Source organism: Polistes dominula, unplaced genomic scaffold (assembly GCF_049000335.1).
Source record: "Polistes dominula isolate Pdom_NZ unplaced genomic scaffold, Pdom_raw_medaka contig_77, whole genome shotgun sequence".
In the NCBI taxonomy this organism is placed as follows: domain Eukaryota; kingdom Metazoa; phylum Arthropoda; class Insecta; order Hymenoptera; family Vespidae; genus Polistes; species Polistes dominula.
Genome location: NW_028301152.1, coordinates 6024619 through 6043639, shown reverse-complemented (window position 1 = coordinate 6043639; position 19021 = coordinate 6024619). Strand labels below are relative to the sequence as shown.

General features: G+C 30.2%; 4 protein-coding genes and 1 long non-coding RNA gene across 21 annotated transcripts in view; 2 read left to right on the top strand and 3 right to left on the bottom strand.

Annotated features, from left to right (window-relative positions):
- Positions 1-4741: 4741 nt before the first annotated feature.
- LOC107064379 (large ribosomal subunit protein eL34) lies at positions 4742-6744 on the bottom strand. Its single transcript, XM_015317027.2, has 4 exons — positions 6685-6744; positions 6454-6525; positions 5502-5699; positions 4742-4888 (listed from the first exon to the last, which is right to left on the bottom strand). Exons 2-4 carry the CDS (start codon positions 6516-6518, stop codon positions 4792-4794), a joined length of 360 nt encoding a protein of 119 aa, XP_015172513.1. The 5' UTR covers positions 6519-6525; positions 6685-6744; the 3' UTR covers positions 4742-4791.
- A 149-nt stretch (positions 6745-6893) lies between these two features.
- On the top strand, positions 6894-14903 carry LOC149030683 (uncharacterized). Of its 3 annotated transcripts, none has more exons than XR_016178517.1 (2): positions 6894-7941; positions 13158-14903. It is a non-coding gene; the product is annotated as an uncharacterized LOC149030683 (long non-coding RNA). The 3 variants fall into 3 exon arrangements; XR_016178516.1 differs by lacking the exon at positions 13158-14903 and adding an exon at positions 12164-12855; XR_016178515.1 differs by lacking the exon at positions 13158-14903 and adding an exon at positions 12139-12855.
- On the top strand, positions 8005-9970 carry LOC149030685 (uncharacterized). The gene is made up of 2 exons (XM_089178376.1): positions 8005-8308; positions 8465-9970. Exons 1-2 carry the CDS (start codon positions 8139-8141, stop codon positions 9909-9911), a joined length of 1617 nt encoding a protein of 538 aa, XP_089034502.1. The 5' UTR covers positions 8005-8138; the 3' UTR covers positions 9912-9970.
- On the bottom strand, positions 10255-12027 carry LOC149030684 (uncharacterized). Its single transcript, XM_089178378.1, has 2 exons — positions 11809-12027; positions 10255-11542 (listed from the first exon to the last, which is right to left on the bottom strand). Exons 1-2 carry the CDS (start codon positions 12010-12012, stop codon positions 10340-10342), a joined length of 1407 nt encoding a protein of 468 aa, XP_089034504.1. The 5' UTR covers positions 12013-12027; the 3' UTR covers positions 10255-10339.
- Eph (Eph receptor tyrosine kinase) overlaps positions 13301-19021 on the bottom strand; it is a 94055-nt gene continuing 88334 nt past the window's right edge. For 11 of the 15 annotated variants that reach the window (XM_089178364.1, XM_089178361.1, XM_089178369.1 and 8 more), the window contains one exon: positions 13301-18784. In XM_089178364.1, coding sequence (XP_089034490.1) covers positions 18508-18784 — 277 coding nt within the window. In that variant the 3' untranslated portion in view covers positions 13301-18507. The remainder of the gene's footprint in view (positions 18785-19021) is intronic. The other 4 variants (XM_089178357.1, XM_089178367.1, XM_089178365.1 and 1 more) reach the window with 1 other exon arrangement.

Here is a 19021-nt window from a genome sequence, read left to right as displayed (position 1 = left end):
TAAAAGTTTTATAAATATAAATTTTATATATTAAATTTATATTTAATTATATTTCAATATAATATTTAAATAATTATATTCTATTATATATTATTATATTTTATTATTTAAATATAAATTTAAATAATTCATTATTTTTGCCGGTACTCAGTATTAAAAAATGAAAAAATATGACGGTCGCGAATGTGTTAACAAAATATCTTCGTATGTTTTTTTTTTGTTAACCAGAATTAATACCTTTTTTCCTAATTTATTGTTTAAAAAAAAAAAATTAATTTCATTGCGGTGTAGTCAACCTTCCTCTTTTACTCCACCACCCTTCTTTCCCTCACTTTTTCCTCACTTTTATTTAGTCGATTCGCCTCATCTGAAATGGTCTTCGGTATCCTTTAATATCCTCTCTCGTGCCAAGTTTTCGTTGCGCCGCTTTTTATACGATCAACCACCGCATTCTTACATTCGTATCGTTTCTCCTTCGTCGACGTAGAGCTCCCTTGAAACGAAACCCAAGATTCGAGAGCGAGTCTTCCTGGGAAACGGTGACTTTTTGCGATTCTCCTCGATTGATCCTTCTTACGATTAAACATGATTTTCCAAGTAACTCGACTTTTTTTCGTTTATGCAACAATCAAAAGAAGAAGACCCTTTGATACGAGAAAAATGGTAAGAAAATGATTCAGCGTAAATTATTTTTATCATATCGATAACATAATAAAGTAATTTTATGTATTAGATGTAGCAATTAATTAGATGTCCTTTTAACAAATTTAATATCTATTTATAAAGTAATCATATACATCAGTTTTTCTTCGAAATAATCCTAATTATTTTCCATAATTTTGGTCCATCTTTTGGATAACTATAGAAAAAAAATATGGCGATTTTTATACAATGAATTTAATATCAAAGCAACGAATTAATTGCTACATCTAATAATTATTCATGCAAATAAGAGATATACAAGGACATACGCGAAAGAAACGTTTTTTCTTATCTTCCTATTTGAAAGTCGTATAAATATTTACAAAGACCAAATAAATTGCGTAATGGAGAATACTCATTTCTCGAGAAGTCTTCTTAATAGCTATTCTCGTGGTCATAAATATCAAATGGCGACGTAATTCTAACAAAGAAAGCGACAACAGGAGTTTTCAAAATGAGTATTCCTATTATGAGATCGACTTAAACTCACGCTGCTAATATGGAACTAATCGTAAAGGTTTTATATATGTATGTTTAAGAAAGAAGCATAGTTTTGCAATCAAGGACATTTGTTATTTTGCATTCAAAATAACGAGAAACTCTTTCTTTTTCTTTGTCGTGCAATGAACGTATCAGATGTACATAAATATGTACAACATGAGAATACGTGGACGGCCGATAATGATCGAAGCTTCATTAGCCTAACTAAATGACTTGACACCACTCGTGTTCGAATGGATAATACGTTGTCTCGAAGAATTACAAAACAAACTTAAAAACATCATATCTTTTTTATATAATTGTAAGATATATAAATTTATTGTTAGATATATTTATAATAATATAGATACATCTAGCCAATGCTGTAATACACTGGAACGTCGTTTAGGCACATTTTTACAGTATTTTTTATGTTTCAAAAGTTAATAAGAAATATTTAAGAAATATTTAAGAAAGAATAAAAAAAATAAGCAAATGAGAAAATATAGTGTTTAGATTTGATCATACCTAAAATTAAAAAAAATTAAGATAAATTAATTTATTATGAGCTTATAATATTAAATTAATTTTTTATGAGCTCCGTAAGAAATGCTGCTTTAAATTTCCTTTAAATTATATTTGAATATAATTTTCTTTTATAAGTAAGTTCCGGCATCTTTTTTTTTTTTACAAAAAAAGCATTGATTATCTAACAACACATTAATATCTTGCAATTAGTATTTTATATTCAATCAAAATATTTGTATGAATTAAATAATAGTCTTTATTAATTTTAATATTAAACTTCATTAAACATCCATTTATCTAATTCAATGATAATATTAATGATAATAATATTAAGTCATGGTAAAGAAAGTTTTCGAAGGACATTTCGAACACAAGTAATTTAGACCCTGAACTCGGAGGTCGTTGACAAATAGGGCCAAGTAAGTACAGTAGTCAATTTATTCTCATCGAATCTCACGAAGTCAATCATATCGCTAAAAGATTAAGCGATATACCCCAGAGGCCCATTCCACGAAATTTATAAGCAACTAGGCAGAAATAACAAGTGGTATGCTTTTATATGAATTCAATATTCTTCCAAAAATCAATGAATTAAATTGTTAATACTGAAACAAACTTTATGAACAGGATGCATGTCCACAAATAACTTGATTTTTGTTTCTTAGAAATTGATTTTTCTTTAAAAAATAAATAAACAAGTGACGAATTCAAAATTTGACTAAATATCCATTGCGTATAGTCTAAACTATTAGGTATAGAAATTAATTCGGTGTTATAAATAAACATTAAATTTGTTTTTAAAAAGCACTGAATTAGATTTTACACCTAATACATATATAACATGGATATAAGTATTTATATATGCATATGTATACTAGTAATGATGACAGTGAGCTAAGTCAATAATTACAAAAAATTGATTTTTTGTAATTTATTATTTTATAGTAGTTATTTGTTTAATAAAATAAATCATGAAATAAAATTTTGCAAATTTTTAACTTACAATTAGTCCATGTAATTACCGATGTATATGTGTGTACAAAATTCGTACACCTTTCGATAATTTGATAGTATTTGTTAGCAGTGTGGATTTTCTCAGGTAACAGAAAGCTTTTACTTGGCGACCTCTTTCATGTCGTTGGCATTTTTACTTCATTGTGGAAACCATAGCGTAACAGAACTAGTACATATATGTACATACGGAGTTTCGCTCAACAAATAAGGCTCTTGTTAAAAGCACCGAGGCTAGCAAGTCTCCATATTCCTCTGGGACGGGTTCTGCACGCGCGTTGACCATAATCGGAATACAATACCTGTCCCTTTTATTCCTCTTCGATGGGTCATCGTGCTGCTGTATCTACGATAAACTACAAGAAAACTACATAGAACTTGCTAATCCGAACGGATAAATTAAAAATTTCAAAATTTTAATAATCTTTTTTCAATAATAAAAATTACATTAATACAAGTATATCTTTCCTGTTGATATACATAAATTAATATTTGCATAGCAATATTATTTCAATTCTTTACTTGTACATAGAAATAAATTGATTCTTAATTTAAAAAAGACATCTGTAAAAGTTAAATCTTTCGTTGACATGTCATTTACGTATATAGAAGTGTATATTATACGAGTAACAGAACCCGTTGATATCAGAGGCGCGCTTTCTATGTTAGTACAAACATTTCACTGCTAGATGGCGTATTTGTTCAATGTTTAAAATTTCAATTCTATACCAGTAATCACACATGATCTTTTTATAAAACTTTGAACTTTTAAATTATTTCTTTTCTACTTTACATTAACTTTGTACATTAACACTTTAATTTTAACAATTATTTTATATTTAGTTAACAAAAATTTTGAAGTTCACTTACCATTTTCTTCGAAATCTACTGTAAGACTGGCTTGAAGTCCTTTATAAAAGTAGAATAAATTTCTTTTTTATATGATTAAAAAACATTTCTTTTAACGTTTCTGGCCAGTGATAATTTTGAGTTGAAAATTTTCATCCAATAAAATATCAGATCAAAATTGTTTAATATTCAAAGTATATTAATACGTTGTGGACTGGCAATTTTTTTCAGAATTCATCTCATCACTGGCTATTATTTTAGAATTATATATGGAATAAAATAATGTAAATAACCTTTTTTATAATGGTCTACTACATATATGAATTTTATTTAATATTTCTTTTTGGTATGATAAGCCATGTTGCAATCATCTATGTGTATTGATACACAAGTTTTGTAAATACTCATTCAAACTTTTGTAAATCTCATTTCGCTGCATTTTTCTTTTGAAAAGTATACTCTGCACTGTCTTATAGGATTTTTTTCTTCCACTATTTTTTCTGAAATGTGGTCTCTTAGCTGTTCAGAATGCCTATTAGATGGATCATTGTGTTTTAACGTAACAACGGGTTTTATTACCTGAATATTAACTAAAGAAGCTTGTGGTGTGCTAAAAAACAATTACATATTATGGCTTTGAGTGAATGCATTAATGGAAAAATACAGACTTTATCCCATAGAGTGTAATTGTTGTTTATTATTAAAGAATATAGTCTATATACTTTGAATGCTATGAGCTGGCACATAAAAAAAGCACTGTAATCATGAGTTAACTCGTAGCTGGTCAGCAACGTTTTGGTATAACAACACAAGTTAACTTGCAGTCTGTAACCATCTGTTAATAAATACGTGATGTTTAAATAAATGTGTTATTGTTTAAACATTACTTAATTATACTTCCTACGTATATAATATCTTATTTGAATTATTGAAAAATAATTATTTAAAGCTTACTTGTACAAAGGAAAAATTTTTCGTTTTTCAGTAATCGAAATATACATTAATACCCTTTCTTTAATCAGAAGAATAAACGAACGTTAGATCTTAATGATGGCGCTCGACAACTTCAAATTTAAAGTTTACCTGTTATAAAATATATTTATGATACAAATACATTAATTATTACTAAATGTAAGTATGTTGGAACGTAATAGTAATGATTCATTATGGATTTTTTGTAAATTTTAATATTTATTTTATTTTATTAATTAAAATCATTTATTATTTATCGGTTTTCTTTGTCTTCTCAGTAGCTTGCTGCGCTTTCATTACTTTAACTACAATCTTTTGTTCCTCAATTAGAAAAGCACGGACAATCCTATAAAATTCAAATAAAGTTATTACTCAAATATTTCTATTTCTTTGGTTATATATCGAAACATTTTTGGTCAGTATTTAAAAGATGGGTAGGATTGTGTTAGATTTACTTAACATATGTAGCTTCCTATTTTGGTTATGATAATTTGTCAGTCATAGAAATACATATGAATATTGGGCACTGATAATCAACATGATCTGAGAGCAAAATATATATCTGATCCATAGTATCTCGTAGCACTTAACAGATTCTAATGATACATATTACAAACGAGGGTATATGCTCATATTTTATTTCAAATATTGACTATTTATTTACAACACTGATAATTTTTGTATTTATTGATGTATTCCTAATCATTTGTATTATTTAATGAAATTTTATTATAAATGCTGACCAAAAATTTCTAATATATAGTAGTACTACTAAATTATAATTGGCAAATAGATTATTGAAACACATTGCTTAAATATTAAGACTAAGGTGATATATTATTATGCTAAAAGTTTTAACATTTAGAATTTTAAAATAATTAAGATAAAAATTAAATTTTGGAAACTTCTAATGAAAGAAACACATAAAATATTATTTATTAAAATAATTTCAAATATACCTTTCTTTAACACATTTGTGACAAAGAACACCTCCATACACGCGTTTTACCGTTTTCTTTCTCTTACACATGCGAGAACGTTCCATTGGTCTTGCAGGTTGAATACCTCGTAGTTTATCTTTGCAGTGACCGCATCTAGGAGTTTTCTTAGGTTTCTTCAAGTATTGATATACTAATTTACCTCCAGGAGTACGAACACTATGAAAAATATAAACCGATTAGTAATTATCAAGGCAGTCAAATTAAAACAAATAAATTCTTTTGATATGACTAAGTCATTCACGAGTATGCTTCTTGCATTATAAACAAAGTTTTACTGTATTAGACAGTTATTATATATGTGGATAACTGTTATTGTGAAGTAGATAAGGGATGAGATATTATAATGTAATAAGTTTAAAAATTATAGGTTAAACCAGAATATATATACGAATTGGAACACATATAAGTGTACATTAGGACTGTAGAAGATATAGAATATGTGGTGGCAATTTGTATATCTGTATATTGTGTATGTAAACAATGATTATATGTAAATATTATAAGATTCTAAACAATTTTACATATTCCAAAAATTACAACTAAAATAACTAACGTCATTAAAATAAAATATATTACTTTTAAAAATAATCTTAGTGAAAAGAACTTTCTGCATTTCTATTATATCGTATATAAAACATTAATATAGTGATGAATTGTTACAACTAAATAAATACAAATAATAAATAAATACTTCTCTATTAATATAATTACATTGTTTTTTTTTCTTTTAAATATTAGATTACACGTGGAGAAATGGAAATGTACTACCAGAACATAACCTCAATTATAATTATAGTAGTAGAGAATACAAGTAAACAAATTTAATTAAAATTGTAGAAAAAATACGAATCAAAAGAAGGTTATTTGTCACATTTAATGTTAATTAGATAGAACAAACTTTGTTACTTACACTCGTCTCCTATTACTTTTTGTATTATACGACAAACGTCGTCGATAGGTTAACCGTTGTACCATTTTGTTTCTGTGAAATAAAAGTTTACTTTAAGAAAATCTAGTTATAATAATTTAAAAAACACGAGAAAAATATACATAATTTCCAGATATCTAAAAAGTCTGTACTAATTTTGCGATTAACAAAGAATATTTAGATTTTTAGATAATATATAAAACACACACGAACCTCTCAATACAGTTAAGCGGAAAAGGAAACCAACGTGTTTAGCAGTAATCCTAGAGACTTTAGTTCGTCTGATCGACACAGGGGCGTAAAATTATCGTACACACCGGAAAATTATCGTACGCACAGGAAAAAATTTGGAATTTTCGGTTTGACACTCCTGATTTTCTGAAGATTAGTTTTTAGATTTATAAATTTTATAATTTTTACATTTTCAAATCTGCAAAAAGAGTAAAAGTACCAACTTTTTAAAACTTGATGACCTTTTTTTTTATGTCCTCAAGTTCGTTTCCGTATCTTTCTTTTTCTTATTTTCTGTTTTTCAGTTTTCAGGTTTTTCCTGACTTTTAATTGGTTTACGAGCTATTTTCACTTGTTACCTGGCTGTGGTCATCAAAAAATTGTCTAACTGTGTACGGTAGGGTGCGCTACGACCGACAACCGAATCTCAGAACAAAAACAAAATCAAGACATCGAAATTTCGAATTGTCGTTAATTACATACAAGCTGAATTTTGGATCGTACAAGCTAAATTTTGGATCGTACAATGCTTCAAATTATGTGACGCGTACAATAATTATCGTACGAATGGGATCACTGCAGGGGCGTAAAATTATCGTACACACCGGAAAAAATGCAAAATTTGATGACTAAAAAAAAAAAAGGGTCTTCAAGTTTTCGAAATTACAAATTGGATCGTACAGGCTGAATTTGGGATCGTACAAGGCTTCAAATTATCGTACGCGTACGATAATTATCGTACGAATGGGATCATTGGTGTTTAGAAAACCTACTAGGGAAGTGAGAAGAAAAGGGAATGCGACTTGTCCGAAAGACATTCGTATAGAGAAAGTCTAGTTCTTTTCCTCCCAGCCAATGGGATCCAATAACAGCCAATGGAAAGAAAGCAATGTTTAAGATTTTAGATAAAATATATCAAAGTTTTTGTAAAAATAAAAAACAATATTAAATATGAAAAAATATTGTTTACTAGTTCTATGAAATTATAATTCTACATATAATAATTACCTTTACTTGTCGGTAAAATAAAGTATCAGTTACTACTGCTAGATAACGACATACATTGTACCTGTCGGTAAAATGAAGTAACAGTTACTAATGCTTTTGTTTCATGAATATTAAGGGTTTCTGGCAAGGAGTTGCCACGATGTTAAGTGTCCGGCAATGGATGACGAGATTCCTAAAGTTATCCCGAAGAAAATGTAAAAAAATTGAGCTTTATACTTTAATGAATTTAAGGTACTATTTTATACACCTTTACTACTTGTTACCTGCCCAAGTAACCACAACCCAAACTCTATAGGGATTGAGAAAGATGACTTTGACGGCACCTGCTGGGAAAAATGTAAAGCAAAGTGATGGCAAGTGCTATACAAAATAATAGCAAATTCATTAAATTAATTATTTTTTTAATCTGATTGAAGTAAATTTTGGTAATGTCTTCTTCAAAAGTATCTTGTTGTATCCGTGGATGTTCCAATATGCCATATAAAAACAAAAACCAAAATTCAAGAGTTAAATTTTATCGTTTCCCTGCAAGTACTCTGAATTCAGAGTGGATAATCCATAAACGTGAACGATGGATAAATGCAGTGAAAAACTATGTGTAAGTAAATTATTTTAATAAAAAAAATAAATTAATCACGATCAAATTTAAAAAGCTAAGTAGTATAAAATAGAATATTAAACTATATAATGATTATTTTATAAAATAAATGAAATAGTACCAGGGAAAAGTAAAATTAAAAAAAATTTTGTTTAGGAAATATCCAACTGATTGGGAGCCAACTAAAAACACTCGAATTTGTAGTGCTCATTTTATAAATAATCAGAAGTCTGAACATCCTCGGCATCCTTCATACACACCAACAATTTTTCCTGGTAAAGTAAATACAAAAAACTCAACTCAATCAGTTGAACGTTTCGAACGATTACGACAAAGGAATTTACGGAGTGAAATGAATATCTTTAATAATAAAAATAATAATAACAATAATAGTAATAATAATATAAGTGAAATTGAAATTGAAGATGATAATAATTGGGTAGATGTTGAAACACAGAGTGTAGAAGATCATTGTGCATTTGATGATACTCCAAAAAAAACAACTCTTAGTATTACATGTCAAACTGATGAAATTGTTGATGATATTGTTTTAGATGAACATAAATATTTTTTTTGTAATATAAATTCCTGTGATGGTGTAAGTACTGCTGAAGTACAAGTAAACATTCCAATTAAAAGAACAGCTGAAAAAATTTGTTATGTTAATTTGCCGCCTTTACAAAAGAACGTTGAAGATGTTGGGTGTGATCCAATTGCTCCAGATTCTATTAAATCTGATTGTCCAGGTTTCCATGGAATTACTTCTATTCATGATGACCAATCCTTAAGCAGTTTAACCGGTGTTAATTTTTCAATATTTGCACTTTTATTGAATATGCTTCCTGACATAAAATCTACCAAAATAGATAAAAAAACAAAATTACTTATCACTTTGACAAAATTGAAGACTGGTCTGACATTTACAGCACTAGGAATACTATTCAGCATTCACAGAACTTCAGCACAAAAAATATTTATCAGGAACTTACAACAACTCAATATTTTATTGAAAAATTTTATAGTTTGGCCTTCGAGAGCTACTATACAAGCAACTCTACCAGAAGCTTTCAAAAAAAATTACCCTGCAACACGCGTGATTATCGATTGCACTGAAGTGTATACAGAACAACCGCCGGAAGTAAGACAGAAAGTTTTGATGTACTCGGACTATAAACATCATCAAACAGTGAAATTCTTGGTTGGGTGTGCTCCAAACGGATTGATAACTTTTGTATCTAAATGCTACGGTGGTCGTTCTAGTGACTGTTACATTACGAACGATTGTGGGATATTAGATTTAATAGAACCTGGTGACGTTGTTCTTGCTGATAAAGGTTTTCCTCAAATTCAAACCGAAGTTGAAAAAAAAAATGCTATCTTCATTATGCCTCCTTTTGCACATGATGGACAATTTACAGCTGAAGAAGTTAACAAAACCTATAATATTGCTTCAGTCAGAATTCATATTGAAAGAGTGAACCAAAGAATCAAAGATTTCAATATTTTTACAAAAATACCAATATCTTTACTTCCTCATGTTGATGAAATTGTTTTTGTAATCTGCAGTTTAATAAATATTTCCTACCCTATAATAAAACAATAATTTAAAAATAATAATATAAATACAAGTGTATGAAAATAAAACTTTATTTTAAAAATTTATATGATTTATGTAATTATTTTTTATCACATTTTTGTTCATACTTTTTATGTAACAATTAAATTACAATAAATATAAGAATTTTTAACATTTATAAACATTTGCAAAAGTCTCATAATAATAATAATAATAATAAAAATAATAATAAAAATAATAATAATAATAATAATAATAATAAAAATAATAATAATAATAATAATAATAATAATAATAATAAAAATAATAATAATAATAATAATAATAATAATAATAATAATAAAAATAAAAATAATAATAATAAAAATAAAAATAATAATAATAAAAATAAAAATAATAATAATAATAATAATAATAATAATAATAATCTTAAATATTGCAGATAGAAAATGCATCTAGTTTTTTTTTTCAGAATACATAGAAAATAATCTTTGGAGATAATGATGAAAATAAAATTTTTGCAGTGCAGTTATGACTTTGTTAAGAAATGCCTCATCTCGTTTAATAGTTATTAAAACACTACCCTTAGGTGAATAGATGAATAAATCACAAAAAGCAATGTTTGTGACGTACATTTGAAGCTGGATTTGAGTATAAATCGAGTGAGTTGTACTTAAGTGCAATCCATTTTCATCAAATTTTAAATATTGAACGTTGATTTCAAGTGATTCTTCATCGAAAATCGGTTTATTACGGCATGAATATGGGCATTTCACTTCAATCACTCTTTTCTGCCAAATATTTGGCCCATAAACTAGAATACTATCTGGACTACACGATATCCATGGCTGAGGAATATTAACAATGATACCAACCTTGACTACTTCCCAATTTGGTTGTAGTAATTTTTTATATTCTTTGAGAGCAACTTCTTCAGTTTTCTTTCCATAACTCATGGCAGAGGTTTCAACTTTACTAGGATTCACAAGCTCATCAATAATTTTTTCAACGTCAAAACGATTTCCTTTGACTTTGTGCCCATTGCTAGCAGTGATACGCAACTTTCTTTCCTCAAACCACTCAGATTTTTGAGACTGATCGATCGTTCTAATACTTATTGTTAATGCTTTATCTACATCACAGCAGACTTTATTTTGGTAAAAATCATGCGATTCTTTAAGCGTTTCACACTCAACACCATGCAAATTATTAACTAGTTGAAGAGAGAAAATGTCTAAAGTAACTTTTTTTGCTTTTTCTAATAAGTTATGTTTTTCTGTCATCCGCTTAATTTCAACCAAGGTTTCAGCAGCAATAATTTCAACCTGATTTCTTTTTTCAAATTGAAGAATTTGAAATAAAGGTGAAAAAGGCACAAACTCCTTCAAGTTTTCAGTAGTAATATCAAAGGGAGTTAATTTTTCAGCTTCACTACATAAAGGAGGAGGTGAAAATAAGGTGGAAATTCGAGCCCCTTTGTCATAACCCAATAGCTGACGATGCGAGGGTTTACCCCATCCTTGTGATTGGCTAGTTTTACTAGCTGCAGAATCTGGTGAGTTAACATAATGTATTGCGGCACATATATGTTTGCATTGCTGTGCCACTCCAGCTTTACAAGTGCAATTAGCACTGATAATATTTCGATTATTATCAAGCTGAAAATAATTTTTAAGTTACTGAAAGTTATTTAAACAATGTAATTAATAATAAAAATATAAATAATCTGTCGTTTTTTTACTTCATTAAAAATTGAAATAAAATTTACTTCTACACTTCGAAACTTTTAACCAGGTTTATATTTAGTTATAAATTTTGTGAATTTATGAACATTAAAAATAATTTTAAGAAAGCTTCAACGTAACCAGATTTATCATATTTTTAATATTGTATAAAATAATTGTAAAAATAATTAGTAACTAACAAAAATTTTTATTTTATACAAATCGGCAATTTTGGTTTGAGCTACAACTGAGCATGTTATTTTTGAATATTTATTGGAATCTTCTGTTTCCACAACATTTACAACATGTCCTGACTCAAATAATTTTTTTCCTTTTATATCATTTTGACCCTTAATAAGGGTATTTTTGATGGGCAAGAACCCGAATTTAATTATTTTTTGCATTCTTAATATATAAATAATTAATACTAATTATCACAATGTTCATCACTAAGCTTTATATTTAGTACACTAGATCGCTCCACTTTCAGCAATAGTGCTGCCTCTACAGTTCTTTCTCAATCCCTATAGTCGCTGGTCGTGTTTACCTGTATAGGGGACATGCACAGAAAAACTTTCAGCTTTTATAAAATAACGAAGGTCTGGCCGTCGTGGGCTCTTGCTCTATAAGTATTCTCATGTAAAACAAATAATATAAAATTTTAAACATATACACCAAATAGCGCTAAACCAAAGAATTTAGTACTTAAGGGTATAGCGAGCTATATATTAGTAGATGAAATTAAAGATGAATTATTAGAATCTAATATACAGAACGTTAATATTTTAAAAATACCCAAAATCAAATTTAACAAAAACAGAGGTCGGGAACACTTTTTAGTGCAATTAAGTAGCGATAGTATGGTACAAAATATAACTAAAGTAACGAAATTAGTTTGCCAAAGAGTATATTGGGAGCCTCTCAAAAGGAGAGGACTTTTCCAATGCATCAAATGTCAACGCTTTGGTCATTCCAGTATGAACTGCTCTCTTAGATACCGTTGCGTCAACACGATATAGCAAGTAATTTTCGGCGAATTTGCCTCCTACTATTAATTAACAATAAATTTTATAATCTATAAACAATAAGTTACCGCACAATAGCGAGCTCACCCTCTCTAGCGGGTCAAGCTATTGTCTAGTCTACTCAGACAGCGATTATATGGTTTTTGTTACTAGTTTTATTTGTACCATTCAATGTAATATACTGTAACTCTTTGAACAAATAAAAACTTTAAAAAAAAAAAAGGTTCAATTCCCGGCCGATGCAATTTTTTATTGTTTTTCTATTTTAATAAAAACAATTTATTATTACTTATTACTTTTAAAATTATTATAAGCCCATTTATTCTTATTTTGAAATATTTAAGGATCTACATTTGAATTGATCTAAAAATATTAGTAAAGTTTAATGAATATACCTGATAAATTTGTTTTATATCATTTTCCAAGATTTTACTTATATGAAATGTAAGATTTTTTATTATATGAAAAATATATGATGTCTAACAAGTTACGTTGGTTTTATATAGACCATATCATTTTTACAGATAGTTTCAAAAAATGCATTTCACCGGCATTTGGTGAATAGCGGTGCAAAAAGTTACCGGAGGAATATGTGTTAAGACTATAATATATATATATATATATATATATACAAAGTTTGAGGTGCATGTGGAAAATGAAACACTGATTACATTGTATAAGGTATATTATTTATTATATCTTATGTACATTCAACATCGTCTTGACAACACCATAGGAAAAATGTTTTTGACACATCCCAAAATTTGTTGGCAGTAACTCTCTGCTTGCTTCTCTTTGCGTTTAGTCGTTTTGTTCTATACAATGAATCGAAGACACACGCAGGCGATTTGCTTAACCAATTTTATAAAAAACTCAACTTGTCGAGTATACATAAATTATTGCGTCTGTGTATGTGTAGATAAGCTATGTATATATGGGACGGTACCTGTGTGCTTTGTTTTCACGGATTTTATTACTTTTTTTGTTCTTTTCGTTTTCGAAGCAGGTACTTTGACAAAGTTCGCTGTAAAAAGAGAGTCGTAAAAAGTACAAATTAAACAACGCGCACATAAGTCGCCTAAATAACGCTTAATTAATTAATGATATAGCTGCTTATAGTCACGACGATCGATGATCGTCGTACTGTAATTCGTTACTTTACACGGTAGAGTTTATCGAAAACTCTAACATAATGAAATAATTCTACTCCTTTCGTACTAGGAATAATAGATAATACCTACGATACTTAGAACTTTTTTAATTTAGTCAGATCTCTAAACAATAAATAAGTTTTTTTTTCTTTTAATAAATAGTAGTACAGATGCGTTTATCGATAAAGAATTAAGTAATTAAAGGTGTGGGGAGAGTTCAACGATTTCTTCGCCTGTTAGTTTGTTTGTTCTTTCAATATGGATAATTAAAAACAATAAAATAAAGTAATAATAAAAAAAAGACACATGAAGGATACCGAAGAATTAACAAAAATTCGATAATTTTGATCAAGCAATATTTTGTTTTTCCTTATCGCTCACTTTTTTCCCTTTTATCGATTTCTATAATTCCAAACTTGTCCTGAAAGCTTTACACGTATACGAGAATAACCAAAATATGTAACATGAAGTACGATCCAAAAGCTTTGAAAGTGTAGCCCACGATATGGGAGAAAAAACGAATCGGATCTACGAAAACAAACTACCCATTTTCTTTTACAATAACAGGGGGTATTAAAGGGTGATGAAAGGAAAATCGGTTAAAGTTATATGTAAGAGATTTTCCTGCTCTAACTAATATCCTCTTTCTCGTCTCGCATCTACAAATCGTATAATATTGATAGAGATCTATGAAATCTAATAATTTGCTGAAACTATCGACATTCTCAAAACTTCAGGTCGCACTCGTTAATTCGCCACTAGACACAAATAGTTACAGCTCAAAATTCTTAAAAGTTACCGCTTACCATCGTCCCGTTCAAGGGCGAGGATAAGGACATATTAGAGGGCCGAAGGGTCGGCCTTGGCCCAATCGGGATGACGTATAGCGGCTATTCTCATTTTTATCGTCCCCTTACTTTTATCTTACTTTTTGCTAACTTTTAATACGAACATTTAGGAAGATAGCGCTATTGATAATTAATATCTTCTGAAATTTGTTAACATTCTCTATATAAAAATCTGCATTTGCGTGTATTTACTTATTGCTTCGTAATCGTCGCCATTTTGAGTAACTCCTTTGTTCCTTCGTCCTTAAAAAAAAAAAAAAAAAGAAAAGAACGATCTCGCGTATTCGTGTCCCATAACGTTTCTCTATTCATCGAAGTCATGATTTTTTTTAAAGCATTCGAGAGGAGAGATTCGCCACGGGACGAAGAACGAAGATAACTCTTTAAATGGGAGTGCAACTTACGCGATATTCACTTCTCCCTTTTCTTCATTTTCCTAACGCGAAGCGAACGATCTTGAGTAAAATCACTTATCCCATTAAACGGAAGCATCGCTGGGCTATCTCGAAGTAGAAAGGTGATGCGAGAAATATCGAAGAGAATGAACCATTTGCTAGACAACATTTATTCCCGTAGCGGTTATCATCACATTTTAGATTCTTTTTATTATATACATCGCTTTTTCAAATTTCAAGACATAACCCAACGTTGCTTTGACGTCGTCAATACTACCTTACTTGTTATAATTGGTTAAATAAAGAGTAAAAAAGAATGTTCCGTGGCACGGCTTTAAAGTTTGTTTGTCTCTCTGTGAAAGTCGTGCGACTCACGCGAATTTTTATTTATTTGTTTCTATTCTTTTCCTCATCGGCGATTGGTCGTCTCTTTATATTTCTTCCATTCTTTCTTTCTTGGTTTATTTATTTATTTAAATTATATTTATCGACGACGACGATTAAATCGCCGACAAGGACAATTAGCCGGATATCGCGGTTGTCGCGCGCTTTAGGGTAGGGAAAATAGGGGGTAGCAGTCTTTAGACTCGAGCGAATGTGGGTGTAACAAGATACAAACCATCCTTCGCGATGAGAATTAGCTTTCGCTATCTTTGTCTCTCTCTCTCTCTTTTTTTTATCACACTCAATTTTTTTTGTTCAATATTTCACTTCTCTTGTATCATTAGTTTGTAAAGTATATACGTGGATTTGGAATGGTCGTTGTTTCGCGACGAAAGTTAGGCTGGATGCGTACCCTTGCGCGCTTCTTATCGCGAAGAGTCATTATATATATACGAAGAAAAAATATGATTGAAAGATAGAAGATGAAAAAAATCAAAGGAACAAGAACAATAATAAAAAGAAGAAAGCAAAAGAACGATGGAAAAGAAAATAAGAGTACGAGAAAACTTCAGCACTTCTAAATCTTCTTCGTTTTGTTTACGACCCTATCTCTCTCTCTCCTTCTCGGTTTGGTAAAATGATAGCTCGTCGAACATTTTCACCGGAAAATAATTCGGGAACGCGTTTGCATTGTTGTTTCTCGTTGGCCGGTATTCGTCCTCTGACGATCTTTTTTTATGGACGATATCGAGGATTTAGAAGAATCCTTTTGTTTCGTTTAGTATGTTAAGCTAGTTTTATCTTTTTTTTCTTTAGATATTCGTTGATATGTTAACGTTACACCGAGGGACAGACAATAACTCTTACCCCTTATTTTCTTACGTCTCGCCGGAGAATTGTATGCATTAAGATGAACGAGTCTATTTTCATTTTACGCGATATTGCATCATAAAAAGATTTCTTTATCGAGTTTTTCTCGATGACAATGTTAATAATATCTTTTTTAGCATTATTTATTATACCGCCCAGAGTCGTCCCCACGGTTCCTCTTTTCTCTACTTTTTTTTTCTTTTTTTTCTCAATCTCTTGTTTTCTTTTCTCGCTTTCTTCCTTTCTTTTTTACGTCTACGAATACGACACGTGTTTCGCATGACCGTATCACTTGCAAGCGAAGATTCTTGCGCGCTCGCCTTGGCACATATATACCACTCTATTCCTTTTCTTTTTGTTATATTTCTTTCACATTTTTTTTCATACTCTCGACAGGTACCTCCAACTTTACAGACCGATTAATTAGGCATATACAATATACTCATATAGGTAACGCAAAGGCAAGAACTTGTATCATCTTTTTCTTTCACCCTTTCTTTTTTCCCTTCCTTCATTCACAAAAATTTACAATAATTTCGAATCTCGTTATACTTCTTTTTCTATTTCATCGTTATCGTTATTACTCGTTTTGTTCGTACGTTGGATACACACTCGCCCATATCATACACATAAACTCTCTCTCTCTCTTTTCATATCCGCACACACTCACACATGATCACTTTGTAAAAGCAACAACATTTTTTTTCGTCATTATTTTTTTAGGCGAGTCGAGCAAACGTCGTTGTGATTAGAATTATAAGCCGTTTTCTCACTGAAACCTTTTTAATCTCCTTTTTCTTCCTTCAATTTTCCTTTATTGCTATCAAACGACATAATTGTTCTCACTTTAGAAGAAAATGATATTCCGAGGGTAAATGTGACGATCGCTTTTTGATGACATGTCGTCAATTTAACGAAACAAGGAAAGAGAATAAAGAAAGAAAAAGAAGCAGCGAAATCAGCGATTAAATGAACGTGAAATAGTCAAAGTATCGTATAAAAATTTGTCTTAAATATTTAGTTAGACTGTCGTTCTACGTATACAAAAGGGTACATACGCGTATGTACCAAAATACACAAATACATATATATATATACATAAGTAAAAAAAAGGCAGTGGTTTCTTAAGAATGTCGATCCTTTATATTCTTCTTTGTTCATTATTAAATTGGTATTTTTACCGTTGCGTGTAAAGTCAATAAGCCGTAACTTTTCTTATCCTGTAGTACGAAGGATCCACAATCGCGCGCATTGAAATTACTAAAATTAAAAAAAAGAAACAAAGACAAATAAAATGAAATGAGAAGAGAAACCTAAAAAGAAAGAAAATAAGATAGCTGAAGAAGACTATTACGATATCGTGGCGGGCAATTTTAATGACAGATCCTTCGAATAATTTCAAGAATAATATTTGCGATTATTATGTCGGACGTACTCGCGTTTGCATTCTTTTTCTTTAAAGATTTTTCTATCTTTCTTTTTACGCGAGATAGTCGAAAACGTGAAACGGCTTTTTAAGGCAGTGGATCGCATGCAGCACAACTTTTGGGGCTAGTTCCTTTCACGCTTAGGTATAAGCTGATGATGATCTCGTGAAGATTTGTTTCAAGATCGAGGAAGAAAGCGAAAAAGTGCGATCGATTATTTTTCTTCGTAGATTTTCTCGAAAAAATGAAAAAACGAGTTTGCTCTTTCTTTTTCTCTCTCTTTCTCTCTCTGTACCACGAGCTACAGACAGAGTGGTGTTTCATATTTTTTTCGCTTAGTTCCTCCTCACCGTGTTATGTCAAGGACAAATCTTAATCGACACCTACGCGATAGATATATAATATATGTATATACATATTCGTTCGAAGAGGAAAAGTTGATTCTTTTCTCTTAGAATACACATATGTCTGAGAGAGATATTTTCGTAGAGGCCAATTTTGTTCAAGCTGGAATGTCTTTCTAATTCTAATCTCGAGAATGAAATTGTTTTGGTCTCTGTCAAGATACAGAGAAAGATCTCTTGTTTTCATTCAACTTTGTATTCACGAACGCTCGCGATACGAAGAGGAAGAAGTTGCTATCCTTTTCTTGAAGATGTCGATGATCTCAACTTGTCATCTATAGAAAGCTCGAAATTTCTGCTTTCCTGCAGGAGAATGATAGAGACTATCTCGTTTCTCTGCTGAAAAGCTTTACTTCTTTCCTTTATCCTTCTTTTTTTCCTCTTTTTACCCTTTCCTAAACGAGAAAACTTTGAGACGTGGCAGACATTTGCGCTCGCAACGCTGTCACGCTGTTCATGATTTTCTTTTGATGACCCACTAGAGTGATACCAAGTGCGGTGAGTTCTTGAACGGTAACCCGAGCTGCTGCTTCCAACGTCGTTACTCCCGCCCTTTCGAAGCTTTCCGCATATCGAGACATTTTGATTGAGGCCAACCATTCGCTGACCGAGGTCAACTGCGTCAAGTCCACCGCGTCCGGCGCCAGTGGATTGGTGCCCCTGTCAAGAACACTACGTCAGATATACTGTGTTTCATTTTTTATTTTTATTTTTTTTTTGCTTTTACTTCATTTGCATTTATGATTTTTCCTTCCGATCTTTATTTTTATCGCCAGCGCCTATCTCTTACTGAAACAAATTACTGTTCGAATTTATTTTGAAATTTTTTACATATTTTCTTTCTAGCAGTTATTGTCTGTTAAGACAGATGAGTTATGCTTCAGTGAGAGACATACGTATACGTTGGAA